The sequence below is a fragment of the Schistocerca cancellata genome, chromosome 1 (assembly GCF_023864275.1).
Source record: "Schistocerca cancellata isolate TAMUIC-IGC-003103 chromosome 1, iqSchCanc2.1, whole genome shotgun sequence".
Lineage (NCBI taxonomy): Eukaryota > Metazoa > Arthropoda > Insecta > Orthoptera > Acrididae > Schistocerca > Schistocerca cancellata.
The window spans coordinates 355,402,638-355,420,187 of record NC_064626.1 but is presented as its reverse complement, the minus strand read 5'-3'; the positions used below and the strand labels follow the sequence as shown (position 1 = coordinate 355,420,187).

At 39.7% G+C, this 17,550-nt stretch overlaps 1 protein-coding gene across 1 annotated transcript in view; it reads right to left on the bottom strand.

Moving 5' to 3' along the window:
• LOC126174175 (probable ATP-dependent RNA helicase DDX47) overlaps nt 1–4,973 on the bottom strand; it is a 48,665-nt gene extending 43,692 nt beyond the window's left edge. Inside the window, exons 1-2 of the mRNA XM_049921015.1 lie at nt 4,832–4,973; nt 4,126–4,219 (exon numbers count right to left, since the gene is read on the bottom strand). Of these exons, the coding sequence (XP_049776972.1) occupies nt 4,126–4,219; nt 4,832–4,924 (187 nt within the window). The 5' untranslated portion in view covers nt 4,925–4,973. The remainder of the gene's footprint in view (nt 1–4,125; nt 4,220–4,831) is intronic.
• Nucleotides 4,974–17,550: the final 12,577 nt, after the last annotated feature.

Here is a 17,550-nt window from a genome sequence, read left to right as displayed (position 1 = left end):
CACATTCTTAACCTAAATGTCCACACACTACATTCGTAGTGCCCCTGCCCATTACACTCATTACTCGCAGTAGACAATCTTACCGAGTCCCGTAAGAGTTCGGACAATGCATGTGCATCTGCACAGAAGGAGGTTAATGGGCGGTTAGCCTTAACTTTATGAAGATGGGATCTGTTCTTTCGGACATGTCTGAAAGAACATGTCGGACATGTCGAAAAGAACAGATACCATCTTCATATAGTTAAGGCTAACCGGCCACTGACCTCCTCCTGTGCGAATGTACACGCATTGCCTGAACTCTTACGGGACTCGGTAAGATTGTCTGCTGTGAGTAATGAGTGTAATGGGCAGGGGCACTACGAATGTAGTGTGTGGACATTAAGTAGAGAATGTGGGTCTCACGGGGAGTGTGCAAGGGATAAATCCCAGCAGTCACAGTATTCTCTGTGCCCTTGGTGGCTCAGATGGACAGAGCATCTGCCTTGTAAGCAGGAGATGATGGGTTTGAGTCCCGGTCGGGGCACACATTTTCAAGTGTTGCTGTGGATTTACATCTTCGCCTGTCGGCAGCTTAAGGTCTTGATTTAATTATCATTTCATTTGAGAGTGATTGGTAGTTGCTGACATGATGCAAGCTATTCCCTAGTGCATACCAGACATGCTCTATGGGATTCAAATCAGGAGAGTGAGCAGGCCACACCATGTGCGCAGTATTTTCCACTTCCAAGAAAACATCAACCACCCATGATCTATGAGGTCAAGGATTATCATTCATCAGCATGACATCTGCACCCGCAGCACATCGCAACAACTGTAGATGATATCCCGAGATCTCATCATGATACCTGACTGCACTTAAACCTTGCTGATTCACCCACATAATTTCATGAAGAGGGGTTCAAGTGGTAAACACAATCCCTGCACACACCACTAGGGATCCTCTTCGATCTCTGTCCCTTTCTACAACCTTTTGGCCCTGAAATTGTGCTCCATGTTCCCTCCAGATTCGAATCCATCGAGAATCACTCTCCAGACTAAATAGGCACTGATCTGTGAAAACGCTGGTCCACTGTTCAACTGGCCAGGTGGTATGTTGATGAATACCCTCTAGACATTTTCTTCTGTGAAGAACCATACAGCACGTCTCTGACAATAAAGGCCACTCTGCCGAAGCATTCTGCACTGCCTTGATACACCACGTTCAGTGGATGCTGCGAGCTCATGTGCCTCTTGCCATGCAGTACTAAGGCAGTAAGTTCATGCCCTTACAGCCAAATATAGGTTTTCTCTTCTGAAATCACACATGGTCGGCCCTGCCCTGGTCTTCAGGATACAGTTTTGGTCTCTATAAACTGTCGCCACATTTAGGAAACAACAGAATGATTCACATTAAGCCATCGGGCCAAATCAGTTTGCGACTGCCCTGCTTCCTTTCTTTCTATGGCCCTCCACTGCAGACAATCTGGTAGGCATCTCTTTTGTGCCATACTGCACTGTCTGCGGCATGTACACAGTGACTGTGCATGTGGGTCTACCTGGCAAACACTACCTCATTTCATGGGGTCCTGAAGTCTCGTTGGCATAGTTGTCCATTGAGCAGAATGCTATCTTCTGTACAGAACAATTGTATGGACATCTGGTTGGCAGTTTTTATGATTATGTAGTGAATTAGACACAGGAAGGGGAAACAGTAGTTTGTTGCTTTAATTCTGGACGTCAGTGTATTAACAGGATAGCAAGATTGAGAACTACACTAAAAAATGTGTGGTCTAGGCCAGAATACATAATGAGTCCTACACAGAAGTGACTTGCTTCTCCAGTCAGCTAATTTAGGGAGCATAAATGGAATCACACTATGATGTGGAACATGTCAATTAGTTTCACTTGGTGAAAATATGGCTAAATACAACCATGTCGATGACTGGCTTTTCCATTATTATTAATCTACATTAAAAAAAAAAAAAAAAAATAGGCGGATCCATATGTTTGTGTTTGAAGGGGAGAGGGAGGTGGTTTGATTTTGTTTTGTTTTAGGGTGCAAAAACAACTAAGGTCACATGAGCCCCTGTCAGAACCTTAGAACACAAATATGAAAAAGGGTTAAAAGCCACTACACATTATGCCCAATCGATGGAAGAAGAGAAAGCTAAGAACAAGGACTTCCTCTTGGAGAAAGGTCCTGAAAATGTGCTGTAGACAATGGAGGATCCCAAACCAAAGATTAAATGTCCTTCCCCATATTTCTATGAGAGATACAAGGTACAAGGTGGTCAATAGCCTGCGTGTAGTTTGCTAAAATAGCTGATAACTCAGACGGCAAAAAGGTATTCAGTCAGGAAATGGCAAACCGTCAAAGATTGATGACAACGAGCACAAAGTGGTGGGGGATCACCATTTGACAAATGGCAATGGCTAAAACAACAATGGTCAATATGCAACCTAGCTAAAATTAACTCCTCATGGTGAGAGGGCCGAGAGGAGGATGGCCGAGCCACTGGGAGAGGTTTAATTCCACGAAGCTTGTTCTCATGAAGGGAATACCAGTGGCGATGCCAAAGAGAGACCACCTGTAACACAGAAATCAGAAGGAATGGAAGAACTCGCGGGCTGAAGTAGGAGGACTGCAGCCTTGGCAGCAGTGTCAGCAGCCTTGTTCCCAGTCAGACTGATGTGACCAGGAACCCACATAATCACCACCACACTAATCTCCTCCACTTGTTTCCAATAGAGGAAGGCAGGGTGATAGTGTGTGGAGCTCAAAATCTCCGCAAAATAGCAGCCTAAGGTGTTGGAAGTAGCAATGGGGTCCAATTTTCGTATTTTTATTTGTAGGTATAGATGTTTTGGTACCATCAACTGTGCTCAAGGGAAACGTCTGATTCCAATTTCCATAGTTTTTGCTGTAGGTGGTGTTTTGGTATCGTCAGCTGCTGTTGACCTATATAGGTCAATGGAAGTGTCCGATTCCTGTAGATTTTTTTTTCGTCATCTTGTCTCTCGAATGTTTAGGGATTGTGGTGGTTTTTCTGTTATATTTAGCTTGTCCCCTCCCTAAAACCCCCAATTTCCTGTGGTTGTCTTGTTAGTTTATTGTATTTTTGGATGGAGATGTCTTATTTATATGTATTTTCGTGTTTGTTGCTGTGTGTATGTAGTGATACCATAGGCGCCATATTGTATACACTTAGAATAGCCATTTCCGCCATACTGACGACGTCATGGGTGGAATCGGACACTTCCGTATTCCCCTTCTAGTGCTTGTAATTTAGGGATAAAATTGCTCATTAGTAAAAATGTGGACAAAGCATGCTGGGCTGGGATGTGACCACACTGAATAATAAATGCAGATTTTATCTAAATAATGCAGTCTTTCTGAGAACTTGCCACCTAGCCCTTTATTGGCTGACACAGAGAATAGAGGACATGCACTTGGACCACAAACACTCAAAAAGCATCTTATACGTCGAAGGACACAAAGCACCAAATGAAAACTTCGTTTGCTGCCATAGATAAACACAATCTGATGCAATATTTGTTTTGCAATGGCAAATGCTTGACAGAAGTTTACACTTGACACTGAAATTCGCTCTATAAGCATCAGACAGCAACTGTAACTGATACCTAACAACACCTATTGCCAGTAGGCCTACTCCTAGTGCTTCATAGTGCATTCCTATCCTGGTTGGCAGCAATATGGAGGGTAAATGATAACTCCTCCCAAGAAACCAAATTGCTATTGTAATAAATTTTTGAAGCAAATGTTTGATCCCACTGGTGAAGAATGCACACGCCTTTTATAACTGCACGATGTAAACTGTTCTCTGTCAAATGTATGGCATTCCATTACATTTTTCATAGGAAGAACTGAAAGAAATTTATTACTTTTGAACAGTAATGTAAACTATAAACATAAAAAGAGCCATTGCATCTGATCTGCGTGCTGATGTCATTTCAGTCTTAAGCAATATATTCTAACATAGTTAGGCTATATGGTTTTTGAACAACTACAATGAGACATTGGATTACTGTCACTTAAGAACCTTAATGGGGGGAAATAACAGCGACATTAGCATTAGCACTGTGGAAACTGTCTTCACATTTTATCTCAAAATGAAGAGTACATACCTTGGAGGGCTAGTGGTATAGCTTCCCTCTGAATTTTTGTAGGTGCTTTCCACTTAAGTTGTTCACATGCTTCACACAACACGTCAACTACACCCTGAAACAATAAATAAAAATCTCACTACAGCAATCAGTAAACATTCGATTTTGATTTAAACTTTTACATTTTTTATTTCACTTAACAGTGGTAACTTATATTAAAATTTCTACACGCAAACTGAAGATTTAACTTAAAACCAATTTCAATTACAAATTGTTTGGCTCACAAAGAGCTCTTTGTTTTAAGACAAAGCCATTGCACTTTTATTTATCACGCAGGAAATATGAACGGGGACACGTAAATCCGCAACCAATTGTTAATCATTCATTGTTCTCTGTAAACATGCCAAGAAATGTTACAATCGGCCATCGGTTAAAATAATTTAAATTCGCTCTGTGGTCTTTACATTATATGGTACAGTCCCAAGATGTGATATCTGCTCTGCTATTGTGGCTTATTGTCACACGTATATCCTCATGAGAAACACGACACTTTAAGTGGAATTAAACGTTTGATCTTAATAAGTCAGGTCATGAAATCAATAAACAATATCACAAATAGTTTGACAGGCCCTCATCTTGTTTACACGTAATATTCACATAAACTTTCAATGCACACTTCCAAATTTACTTATCAGGAAAATAATGTTATAGATCGAAAGCACACTACCAAGTCCTTAAATGTAATTTCTCTCTCTGGGTCCTCTTCAACGACGCTATCCAAGATTTCCTCACTTCCAGATTCCGCATTATCTCTCGCCATTGCTCAAGCTGGTCAAGCACAACAACAATAATACTGCAACGTGCTCCGAATGAGCTGTAGCAAAGATACAATGTTTACAACGTCATCTATCTTTGGCATGGAGGTAGAATTATTTTTACCTCGATGATCTTTGGATTGTAGCCTATACTTTCGGGACTTGTATACATGGAGGTAAGAATCATTCTTACCTCCATGCTTGTATATAATAGGAGTAGCTCTTTGGTTGGTTAGCAACCGAGTCAATATGATTGCAGTAGTTAATTTCCTAATACAAAAAAGTAGGGCAAAAAGCACTTAGGACATAAGCAAGTTAAATGTGTTAGTTACACAAATCAGGAACAAAATTTTGCATAATCTGAACAAATTTAAATTCAAAATGCAAGTAGTTGTTTTTTTTCTATTCAACTGTAAATACAAAATCTTTGTAAATAAAAGTATTTAAATACTAACTGCAAAACAATATTTTCAATATACCTTTATTCAAATAAAATACCTTGACTTAGTGAACATTCTACATGCCAATTATTTCATTGATTTTCACACCAATAATTGTCCAAATCTTTCATGTTCCACCTATGTGACTTCATTATCATCCCACAAAAAGAAAATTATTGTTCAACTGAAGCAGTGCTGGGTAAATAAGTATTTATTTTAAGAGAAAGTTTTTTTACAGTTGTATATCTGTTCAATGAATCTAAATTATTGCCACCATCTCTTCAATCTTAATAGTTTTTCCTGATCTATTGTAGCGTGAGCACTATCACTGGCTAATGAAGGGTCAGAAAACTCAATGATCACATACTAAGATTCAACGATTTCTTTATCTGAGGGTTGCAAGTTCCTCCAATTTCCTTTTTCTTGTGTCTTCTGCTGCGCTTCTGAAATAAACAGTTCATTAAGGTATTCTTTGCTAACCTTGGGTTGTTGTTGTTGTTGTTGTTGTTGTTGTTGTGGTCTTCAGTCCGGAGACTGGTTTGATGCAGCTCTCCAGGCAACTCTATCCTGTGCAAGCTTCTTCATCTCAAAGTAACTTCTGCACCCTATATCCTTCTGAATCTGCTTAGTGTACCTTGGGTACCCATTTTATTTCGAAAAAAGGGTAAGATATGGCTGCTAATATACCGTCCTTTACCTTTGGTCCTCTAATTTACAGAAACCCTCAAAAAGCCTATAAAGACTTTACTTCAATAACTGCTATTAGCACACCACAGTACATGGGGTTACCTATTTGTAAGCTGCTTAGCATTCTTTGAATTCTCATTATTTCAGGCAGAAGACATCCATGGTAAGCATGTTTGTCCCCTTCTAAACTTCTGATGCTGTTAGCAATAGATTTTCAGCATTTGTGCATTCCTTTACAAATTCTGTTTCAATTTGTTTAAAAGCTGCCAATCCAAGTTTCCTTAAAATTTCATTTAGAGTAGCCATGACTTGAGTAGATCTTCAGTAGAATTACAGTATGAATTCCATCGTGTTGGACATGGATATGTAGGGAATTTTCCAGTCGATTCTAAATAGGTTTCACAGCCTTTAGGAGACCTCGAACATAGCTTCTAAAATGTTTGACATTTTGACATTGCTGCATCATAAGATTTTTCATGTGAATTACTTCGAAATTGGACCTTACCCCTATCTCTTTGTGCTATTCAATATAATTTATGAGTGACACACCTCTTAGGCCAATGTTTCAAAATGCACAAATTATCTTGGTCTAAGCACATAATCATCATTATCATCATCATAATCATCATCATCATCACTACCACTTAGAACTTAAATGTTTTGAATATGAGCTGAATATCTTTCATTTATTCATGTATCTGAATCTTTTCCATATGTTTTAAAACCTTTGACCATTGTCGATAATAGTATTCACGATTTTGTCAGCATTAAAATCAAATTGAGAATGTATGTCCACAATCTGGTTCTTTATTGTAACTGTGTGTTCCCTGAAACCTGTTGCAAACCAGATCTAAACTTTTATCTTCAAATGTTTCCCAATCAACCCAATGAGCTGTTGCACCCAGATAGTTCCTCTTGGCTGATGACCAAATGTCTGCAGTGGTGCATACAAAACCAACATTTTCAAAGCTCCTTCTTTATTTTCTGCATATTTTGTGTAGCTTTCTGCATTTTTATTTCATGTTTTCTGGCACATAATTTTTTATGAGACAGATAACTGTGTGTTTCTTTGACACATTAAAGGAGTAATTTTCTACAACCAATGCAGGTGACAAGCTATCACATAGGAAGCAAACAATCACCATGGTCAAATCGCTGTCTACATTTACAATTTAGGGTTAGATAAACATTGTTAGTACAACAGTCATATCAAAATTATCGATGACGGACAAAAACTATTGATAGAAATATTAATGACGAAAAGAAAAAACAGTTTTTCAAGTACTCCATAGTTGCAGACATCGTTTTAAAAGGTATAGCCATCACTGTCACCTAGAATGAACTCTCTTAGTGTAGCCTATGAGTAAACTTGCCACACACCATCACAGAAAAATATGATATTGGCCTCACTCCCTCCTTCCTTCACTCTCTTTTGAGGTCACCAGGCATTATCTGATGATTTCAGTACGTTTTACAATAAATAAGCAATAATAGTAAACATATGATGTGAACTCAAGTTTTACTGTCGTTCCTAATAATTAAGATAATGGTTATATTCAACGATAGGTATACCATTAGCACTATCTGTATCTATTGAGGAACTATTTTTGTTTAAACAAATGCCTCATTAAAAGAAAGGAAACTACAAAATATGATATAAAAATTCAAGGGAAGCATTTTGTATTTTATAAATACAAAATATGTACATTTTATTTATTTCATATAAAATATGAAATGGCCTTTGAAAAAAAGTATTTCAGATTTAAAATAAAAGTAAGTATTGGGCATTTCGTATTTGCATTTCAAATACACATATTTCACATAATTCACATCTCTGAATGTCACTCATATAAAAACAACTTTGTAACCCAGAAAGATTTTGATAGTTTACTTATGTCAAACGGATATATCGCAAAACTAATTTTACACCTCAGGCTAGGTTTTATACACACAAACATTTTGCCCATTCTTCCTAGAACCATTCTGATGATAATAGAGACATTTTACAGCATATTTCTTCATCCTACATCACTTTATAAACTACGATTTCCCTCATACTGGATTTTTTGTGTGTATTTGATGTGTACATGTAGGGGAAATTTGAACCTTTTTATCTCGGAAACAGATAAAGATAGCAGAAAATTTTCAAGTTTGTTTGATATCGGGATCTTATGGACAATATATCGTAAAACGTTCAGTCATTTTTTGTGCATAGGTGTCTTGGAATCTGCAGTACGGTTTTGGCACGAAAAAATGGCAAAAAAAGATCCTTTTTTATGATTTTCTAAGGAACCACCCATGAATAAATACAGATTTTTGGAAACAAGAAGATGACACTTTTAGATAAAATGCTAGAGAATACACTGTAAAAATGTGAAGCGATTTGCTGTCCTTTTTTATTTTTTAAATTTCACTTAATACTGGATTTTGTGTGCATATTTTACACGTAGAAATAGAGTAATTTTGAAGCTCTGTATGTTGGAAACAGATAAAGATATGGGGATTATTTTCAAGGTTATCCGAGATCGGATTGTTATAAATATATCGCAAAAATTTCAGCCATTTGCTGTGCATAGCTGTCTTGAACATTTGGCTTGTTTTTGGCACAAAAAATGGTGAAAACCCTTTCTTGGGATTTTGAGGATCCACCTATGAAGTAATGGTTCCTGTGTAAACCTTTTAAGGCCCACAGTAGACCACTTCAAAAGCAACGAGAACCAATCAGTTTGCTCTGTTTGACTAAGCAGGAGGAAGTGCATAATATTCATACTTCGACCCTGTACTGTAAGGCAGAGAGACTCAGACGATCATTCTGTTGGCTACACAAATTGTCCCTAGTCCAAGGGCTATTCAAACCACTTGACTCTGCCTTTCTATCACCAATAGAAACCGAAACTTGAGCCCTGGATGAATCCCATTTTTATGTCCAGTGTTTTGGAACATATCAGGTAGCACATGCTGTCCCATGTACCAATATGTAATCAAACTGCTCCCTTAAATGTACTTAAACAGTCAATTACTTTCATCTGTCTCTTGTACTGCGTTCAAATTCGTATGGAGTCCATGTATCAGTTTTTTATATGTCTGCAAATCAGCATGTCACTGCAGGAACTATTGTGTATTGCACAATATCATCCTTGCATGGTACAATATACTGAGCCAGTATCAATAGTTTAAAAGCTCCAGAGTGTACTGTAATTACCATGGAAATGTGTCAGTACAACTCTCAGATTCATTCAATCTCCTTATTTGCCAGTTAATAATATAGATGTAGTCAATTCAGAGCCAGTGCTAGTTACAATAAAACTTCTTATATTTAGGTTGTTTACAAACTAACATACAAATGCAATTGACTTACATCAGTGCATTAAATAATTTATTTTTTCATATTCAGATATTAGAGTAGTATTTTTAAAATTCTCTTAACTCTACTTGGAATTTATGGAGTTCTTTGATCTTCGTTACTATAGCAGGCAATGGACTAAAATGTATTTTGGGTTGATAAGGTACACTATTTGGTAAAGAACGTTTTTATAGGGATCTCTGTGAAAATCACCTCTGTTTCTCGTTTTGCAGTTATGAGCCTGATGCCTAATGAGGAAAATTCCTGGCGAATTTTTAGAAAGTACACACATTCATAAACTTATAGCGTAGGCTATGTCATTATTTTAAGTTCTTTAAATATTTCCCTCGAAGACACTCTATTTGGAACTCCTTTCATTACTCCGATTGCCCTTTTTTGAAGTTTGAAAGAGCTTTTGTCATATTTCTATTTCTCCAGATGATCAGCTGTTCATGTAAACATAATAGGCGCACAATAGTGACTCAATGATGATGTTTGGATTGTGGGGCGCTCAACTAAGTGGTCATCAGCGCCTGTACACTTTCCCAGTTCTTACTCAGTTCAATCTAGCCACTTCCATGAGTGATGATGAAATGATGGGGGCATCACAAACACTCATTCCATCGGTATAGTGACTCAATGCTGCATCAGCTCCAAAGCATTCTTGGCATGTGGCAGTATTTACTTAGCTTTTTATCAAAAATTTCTAGAAGTTTCTCCCATCTCAAGTGCTCATCCATCCATACGCCTATAAATTTCGTTAACGGAGCTTATGCAATAGCGTGGTTCCCTAACCCAGCTGTTATGCTGCTTGTAGCATGCAAAATAATGAATTCGTTCATACCTTTTTTAGGGTTCCGTGCCTTCACCAACAACAGAACCATTGTACAGTAGCTTTGTTGTCCATCTGTTTATCTGTCTGTCTTACTGTTAAGAACCCTGTCTTCTCAGGAACAGCTGTATATATCAAGTTCAAAATACATCGCATATTAAGCTGTATAGCACTTGGCAGTGAAAATATTTAACCTTCTAAGTCAGTGCAGTCGAAAGATATGGCCATTTATGACACATATTTTGATACTCGAAAAGTCACTCATGAAAACATGTTGACCTAGAATTGTGAAATTTGGTAAGAAGTAAGGTTTCAAACTACAATTAAAGGAAAAAATCCGAAAATTTTTACTGAGTAATTATATAATACGAAAAGAATATTTTTTATTGCTTTTCATCTCTCGCTGTGTATGCCTGTTAACACCCCTTTTTCACTGGAACAGGTTGGTGTATCAATTTCAAATTTATGTTCCATAATAAAGGCTATGATCCTTGACAGTATAAAACATTTAAGCTTCTAAGTCAATTAAATCAAAAGATTCAACTATTTATGTCACATATTTTGAAATTTGAAAATCTAGTCATCAAAACCGATAGGGTGCTTCTGTTGATGTGGAATCATGAAATATGTAAGAAAATGTTTTGCAGTACAGTTAAAGGAAAAAAATCCGTAAATTGTTAATATATAATCATATAAAACGAAAAAATATTTTTTGCCTTATTTTATCCATTTATCTGTTTTTATGTCCATCTGTTAAGCCCTATTTTTCTCGTGAGGTCTATAGTCCCTTGCCGCTGTAAAAAATTTAAATTTATAAGCAAATGCAATCGAAAAATTGAGCCATTTATGTCTCATATTTTATGTTGCAAAGTCACTCATCAAATAGAGCTTTTCGTAGGTGATGGTCTACAGCTGTGAGGTAATTTGAAACACGCATTTTTTGCTCTCCTGTGAAGATGACTGTAAACCTGAAACCAGTAGAGAATAATTATACAACAGTACAGCTGATGGCGCAAATATGTTTTCTTTTTTAAATCGCCTATCAAAAGCTAGAGGGTAATTCCCATTGAAGGAAAATTTCATGATAAAAGTAAAGTAAAAAACCAGAAAATTGTTGAATTGTAATTATATCATATAAAAATATCTTTTTGCCATTAGAACGTACATTCATTCATCTTTCGAAAGCATAATGGACTAAAATTACTGCATACAAACATAAAATTAAATTTTAATGAGCTTTAGTAAGTAAATAAAAAAAATTATTAAAAGTCTTGTATCTACAGATATGAACTGAAGTCCCCTGCTCACTTCTTTTGTATGTCCGAGCTAGTTTGAGAAACTACTGTAGAGATTCTGAAAAGGTCTTCGAATCCTGGAACCGATAAATTCCTGGTATCGATATCGAAAACAGGCAAAAATCGTTTAGATTCTTGAGTTTGCATGGAGCCCTCAGTGTGCATGTCCTACTCGCACTTGGCCTTTTTTTATTTATGGCAAAAACATGATCCCTTTCCTGTTTTCCTGCCTCATTATTTGTTTTAGAGACTTTCTGCCATAGATCATCCTGAGTGCATCTTTTCATAAAGATATCTCTCTCTTTGGCAAATGATGCTGCATCTTCTGCCATCAAATGCTTTGGCAAATGATACCTTTTGACTGCAGCAGATACCAAGTGTATATACCAGGAACAACAGAGAGCCTAACACAGAACTCTGGGGCACTCAATAGCTGCTTTTGTTTCGCTAATCTGAAAGGTATTCCTTGCCTTCATGACATATTTGTACTCTCTTTTGTTTACAAGAGAGATAGGACATGAGCCACTTGAAGGCTGGTCCCCGGATCCAAAAACCATCAACACTGTGCAACACAAGTAAAGGATAACTTTTTCGGAACGCCGTAATTGTCCCCCATTGCGACACATAAGTCTGAAATTCGGCTCAAAGGTGCCTCCCCATTCCTTTGTAATGGTGCAAAAGTGTAGCGTCCTGCAACGTGACCCTCGGGCTGGTGACTCTTCGAATAGTAAGATGTCGATATATGCCAAAAAAAGGCCGGAGCTGGAAATTCATATGAAATGTAAGGTAGGTTAATGCTGTCACATTGACACTATATTTCACCACAGTTATGTGCAACTCTACTGTGGACGTGTCACACGACGGGAAGCCAGTCACATCACCTATTACCCACATTTCGCCCCTTCTACTGACCCTCTGCGATGGAGGTCACAACTGTGACGCCTAGCGTCGAAATTCCGCGGTTTTCTCATGGGCGGCCTAGGAAACCATTCCAGGCACACCACCGCTCAGAATAGACACCAATAGCCTTAGGTGTTGGCATAAAGGGCGTCAATGAAACCACCCTTATCTACCCTTGGGATATGATTTCCATACGTTTCGTGTTTGAAAACTACAGCTCGCATTGTAATGAGCAACAGGACGACGTTATTAACGATCTTTTGCAATGCTGAGGCCACTCCAGACGATTCAACCCTTCTCTAAGGACATCGTGGCCAACAACCCCATGAACGTGATCATGCGCGTTTGGAATGCAGTGCAATCGCAGTTCTTGCTCTGGTGTACAGCGTAGAACCATAGGGACCATTGAAAACTATTCGACAAAATTTGACTTCACAGTATTACCTGAGTGAATGCTATTAATTCTTAGGGAATAGCTCATATTCTTAACTGCAAACAGCATCTCAGAAAATATACATTGATTCTGAAATACCAATCTTACCGCAATTGGGCACTGAAATGAATTCAGTGGCAACAAGTGAAAATTTGTGACAGATCAGGACTCCAACCCGAATTCCTCGCTTCATGATGATAACTTTCCCCAGGTGCTGGCCCACCTACGCCTGATCTTCAGGAATATGTGTATAACTTATATGGACATGGTGTCTATTCTTTCAGACCTGGAGCCATCTAGAACGAAATTAGAGTTATATATTAATACCTTCAGCTGGTGATGGGCGTTGATATATATCAACAGGGACAGGTGAAAATGTGTGCCCCAACCAGGACTCGAACCCAGGATCTGCTGCTTGCATGGCAGACACTCTATCCATCTGAGCCACCGAGGTCACAGAGGATATTGTGACTGCAGGAACTATCTCATGCACGCCTCCCGCGAGACCCACATTCTCACCTTTTATGTCCACACACTACATCCGTAGTGTCCCTGCCCAACACACTCATTACTTGTGGAAGACATTCTTACCAAATGCCGTAAGAGTTTGGGTAATGTGTGTGCATCCACACAGAAGAAGAAGGTCAAGGCCGGTGTGGCCAGAACTATATACATGTCCGAAAGAACAGACACCATATCCATATAAGTATGTAGTTCTGGCATAACTGACCATGACCCTATTCTTCTGTGCGGATGCACATATGATACCCGAACTCTTACAGGACTGGGTAAGAATGTCTTCCACAAGTAATGAGTGTGTTGGGTAGGGACACTACGAATGTAGTGTGTGGACATAAAAGGTGAGAATGTGCATCTCACAGGAGACGTGCACGAGATAGTCCCTGCAGTTGCAATATCCTCTGTGCCCTCGGTGGCTCAGAGGGATAGAGTGTCTGCCATGTAAACAGCAGATCCTGGGTTCGAGTCACGGTCAGGGCACACATTTTCCCTGTCCCAGTTGATATATATCAACCCCCATCAGCAGCTGAAGGTATTAATGTATAATTCTAATTTCGTATAGTTATAACATTCATCAAATAAATATAGTGATTTCAAGCAAGAATCACAATAAGCCAGTTGATTAATGAGCAGCAGGAAAAGAAACCTGCTTCTTTGCCATCCTGTGGCTCCGTGTCAGACAAGATAAGCTGCCTGCAGAAATGACACAAGGTCAGATCAATCCTCAGGCCTCTGACAAAAATCCATCAGTTACTGAGACCCGCTGAAGATGCAGCAGGTCTCAGAATACCTGCGGTCGACTAGGTACCTTCAAAGCCTGGCCAGTCTTAAGTTGGACAAACAATATGCAATGTGAGCAACACAGGAAGGAGCACGAGAAGTTTTTCCGTTTATGATACCCTGAGACGTCAGCATTAGCTGAGCATGCTTTAGAAAAGATTGCCAGATAAAATTTGATAAAACGTGGCTCGCACTGACAGCTTGTGGGACAGTGTAATTAAAGAAGACATTGAATTACAAATCAACCATAACACCCTAAATAGAGACCGTGGCCTGTAGCTCTGCTTAGTGTGGGACCCAGTGATCGTGCGGTTGAAGTGGGCACGTCGAATGCCCAGTCGTCTTATGTCCATATATGGCGGTGCCGCGAGCACCAATGTCGTCACAGCCGACAGCTAGTGTATCTAAGGGGCGTACCAGCAGCCCACTGTCAGTCACATCACTTGACACCGAGCGAGGTGGCGCCTTGGTTAGCACACCGGACTCCCATTCGGGAGGACGACAGTTCAATCCCGGGTCCAGCCATCCTCATTTATGTTTTCCGTGATTTCCCTTGACCACTTCAGGCAAATGCCGGCACGGTTCCTTTGAAAGGACACTGCCGATTTCCTTCCCCATCCTTCCCTAATCCAAGCTTGTGCTCTGTATCTAATGACCTCGTTGTCCACGGGACGTTAAATACTAATCTCCTTCTCATCCACATAACTTGACAGTGGCCAAGGAGTGCTTGGCTGAAACTTCATGTAATTTTAATCACTTGTGCCTGGAAAACCGAGAAATTTTAGTCAGAATTACCATGACGAGATTTTGCATTCATATAGTGCGTACCTATATGGGGAGGAAACGTAGTGCAGTGTTAAACGTCTTGGGAAACTGCACATCAAAAATGCTAATTCATTGAGCTCGCTGGCCTTACTACTGCACTGCCATAGGAGAATATTATTCTACGCTTTCCTATGGTATCTCAACATATCAGCACCTCTGCCTCCAAAAGGATATTTCGTTATGCCAGCTTCGCACTACTACGGGAAAAGATACATAACACTAGGCAACAAATGGACGCAAATTAACATGCTCTTATGGCCCTGCATCTCCCACTGTCAAAACACTAACAGCTTCGGACTGGAATTTAGACACGAACCTCAGAAGGGTAGGAAGCAAAGTTCAGCCGCCTTTCGCAATAACAACAGTGTGGAGGGGGGTGGGGGGGACCACAGATCCTGAGAACGCACTGTCGTCAACTCGAAGGTGAGAGATATAGACATGGGTGCAATTTCGGCACGTAAGATAGGACATAATATCGCACCTTCGCCACGGGACATTCCTGTCTGCGAAATAATAAATGGCGTTGAACAGGCAGTCTGCAAGCTCCCAAGTGAAATAGTGGATGAAATGTGGCGTGAAAAAAGCCATTTTCTCATGACAGCAAAGTTATCAGCACGCAACATGGGCAGGGCTCAGCGCAATGGCCTGTGAACACTACACAATGATGAAAGCATTGTGGTCTTTCCTGCCGACAAGAGCAATCCAGCCATAATTATGGAATACACAGACCAGACTGCACACTACTGGATGAAGATACTTGCCAGAAACTCCCACGCGACCCAACATCGCCAATAATTAGAAAGACATCTGAACTTCTCAAACAGTCTTCAGTGGAAGGCTGTGTGGTCAAGAATCTTCTCCAACAGGCACTTAGATCATATACTGGATGGAATGCCAGTCCACCTCCTCGAATTTACCATTGGTTCACCAACATACAAGTTTGCACAGTGTTGGCGAAATTCCTTTCTCCACATGTGGAACATTGTGAACATTATAGTAACTTCCAGATTTTTGCACCCACATTAAATGTCTTTGGGTTAGTGAAGGTGACATTATGGCCAGTTCTGATGTGGTGGCGCTATTTACAAATGTACCTTTAAAGACTCTTTGGACCTGGTATCCTAGCTCTTTGTAGGTGACGTGGTAGAACTATACAGGCACACTCTAACTTCTTATTTCCTGTACAATAGCCAGTATTATCATTAGACGGACAGCGTTCCTATGGGTAGCCCATTAGCCCCAGCTGTTGCAAACCTTGAAAAATTTTGCAGATGAACACGCTGTTTTTCATAGTTTTTGTTTATACAATACTACCTACTTAAGTGCTTTACAGAACATTAAATCGAGAGGTTTGCAAAACTGCTGTGTTACGAGTATGAATAGTCAATGAATGTGCATGCATTTTCTCCTTTTCATTGTCTTTATTCTTTTACTCAATAACCTTCTTTCTACTTTTAGTTCAGCTTTTAGTTGCAATGAGTTTGCCTTGTAGCAGAGCACACTTTGTCAGAGGTGAGCAAGAGGACAGGTTTCAGAATGAGTGGCCGTCAGCGGCCAGCCCTCGGCTTCCAGATAAATTTTTTACAATGGCCAGTGAAGCGACCCACTGGGACAGACACTCCAGTATATCAGAGGGCCATTGCCTGTGCGCAGCTGGTCGTATTAAAGCCGTTTTTGCATCTGAAGAACACAACAGGTTTCAGGCCCAGCGAGAACTCGGAACAAGCTTTCTCGTCGTCATTTTACTGCACTGCAGGGTCGAAAGAGCATTCCTCAACCAAAGCGGGGAGGCGGCTCTCTTTGGAGAAACTCCAAACCGAGCGTGAGAATGCTGTGACTTAAGCAGCGTGTAGAAAGAGAAATACTGATTAGCTCAAATGCCATGACGTCAGAGGGGCGTAGGAGACACTTCTCTGCCAAACAAGAAATGTCACAACATACAGGATAGGACAGAAATCATTTTGTTATCTTATAAAGACTTTCTGCTCTGTACTCTGACCTGTGATTCGCAGGGGCATGCAAGAATGATAGTAAGAGGGGGAATGCAAAACTTTGTATGTCCAACGCGAGATTGTGGCGTCGCTTCTACGTTCTGATTTTGTGAGTGAGGCTGATTTCTTTGCGTGATTAACAGGCATCTCTGTGTCCGGCTGTCCTGGCAACAGATAGGTAGTACTACGCTCGGTAATTAGCAAGTGCAGCATCTGTCCTAGGACACAGCCAGGTAGACAGTTTTCTGTTAAACGCTCAGTTGTGACACACTAAACTCCGTTCACAACTGAAGATTTGACAGAATTCTAGCTATGATCATGGAAAGTGGAAAGGATTTAAAAAAATTTTCATTTGCTGATACATGTTAAGGGGCTTTGACTCTAAGTGAGGGTTTATTCAGCATCTCCACTCAGTATCATAGGTTTTACCCTCGGTCAGAATTTTTTTCTTCAGTTCATTTTGGATTTTGCACAAGTCTAAAGATAAGTTGTGTTCTTGCTTTGGATGTATAGCACCGTTCTCCTTATCTTAAATTTGAATTATTGGATTACTGGGAAAATTGTTTCAGCGTAGGCCAGATCATTA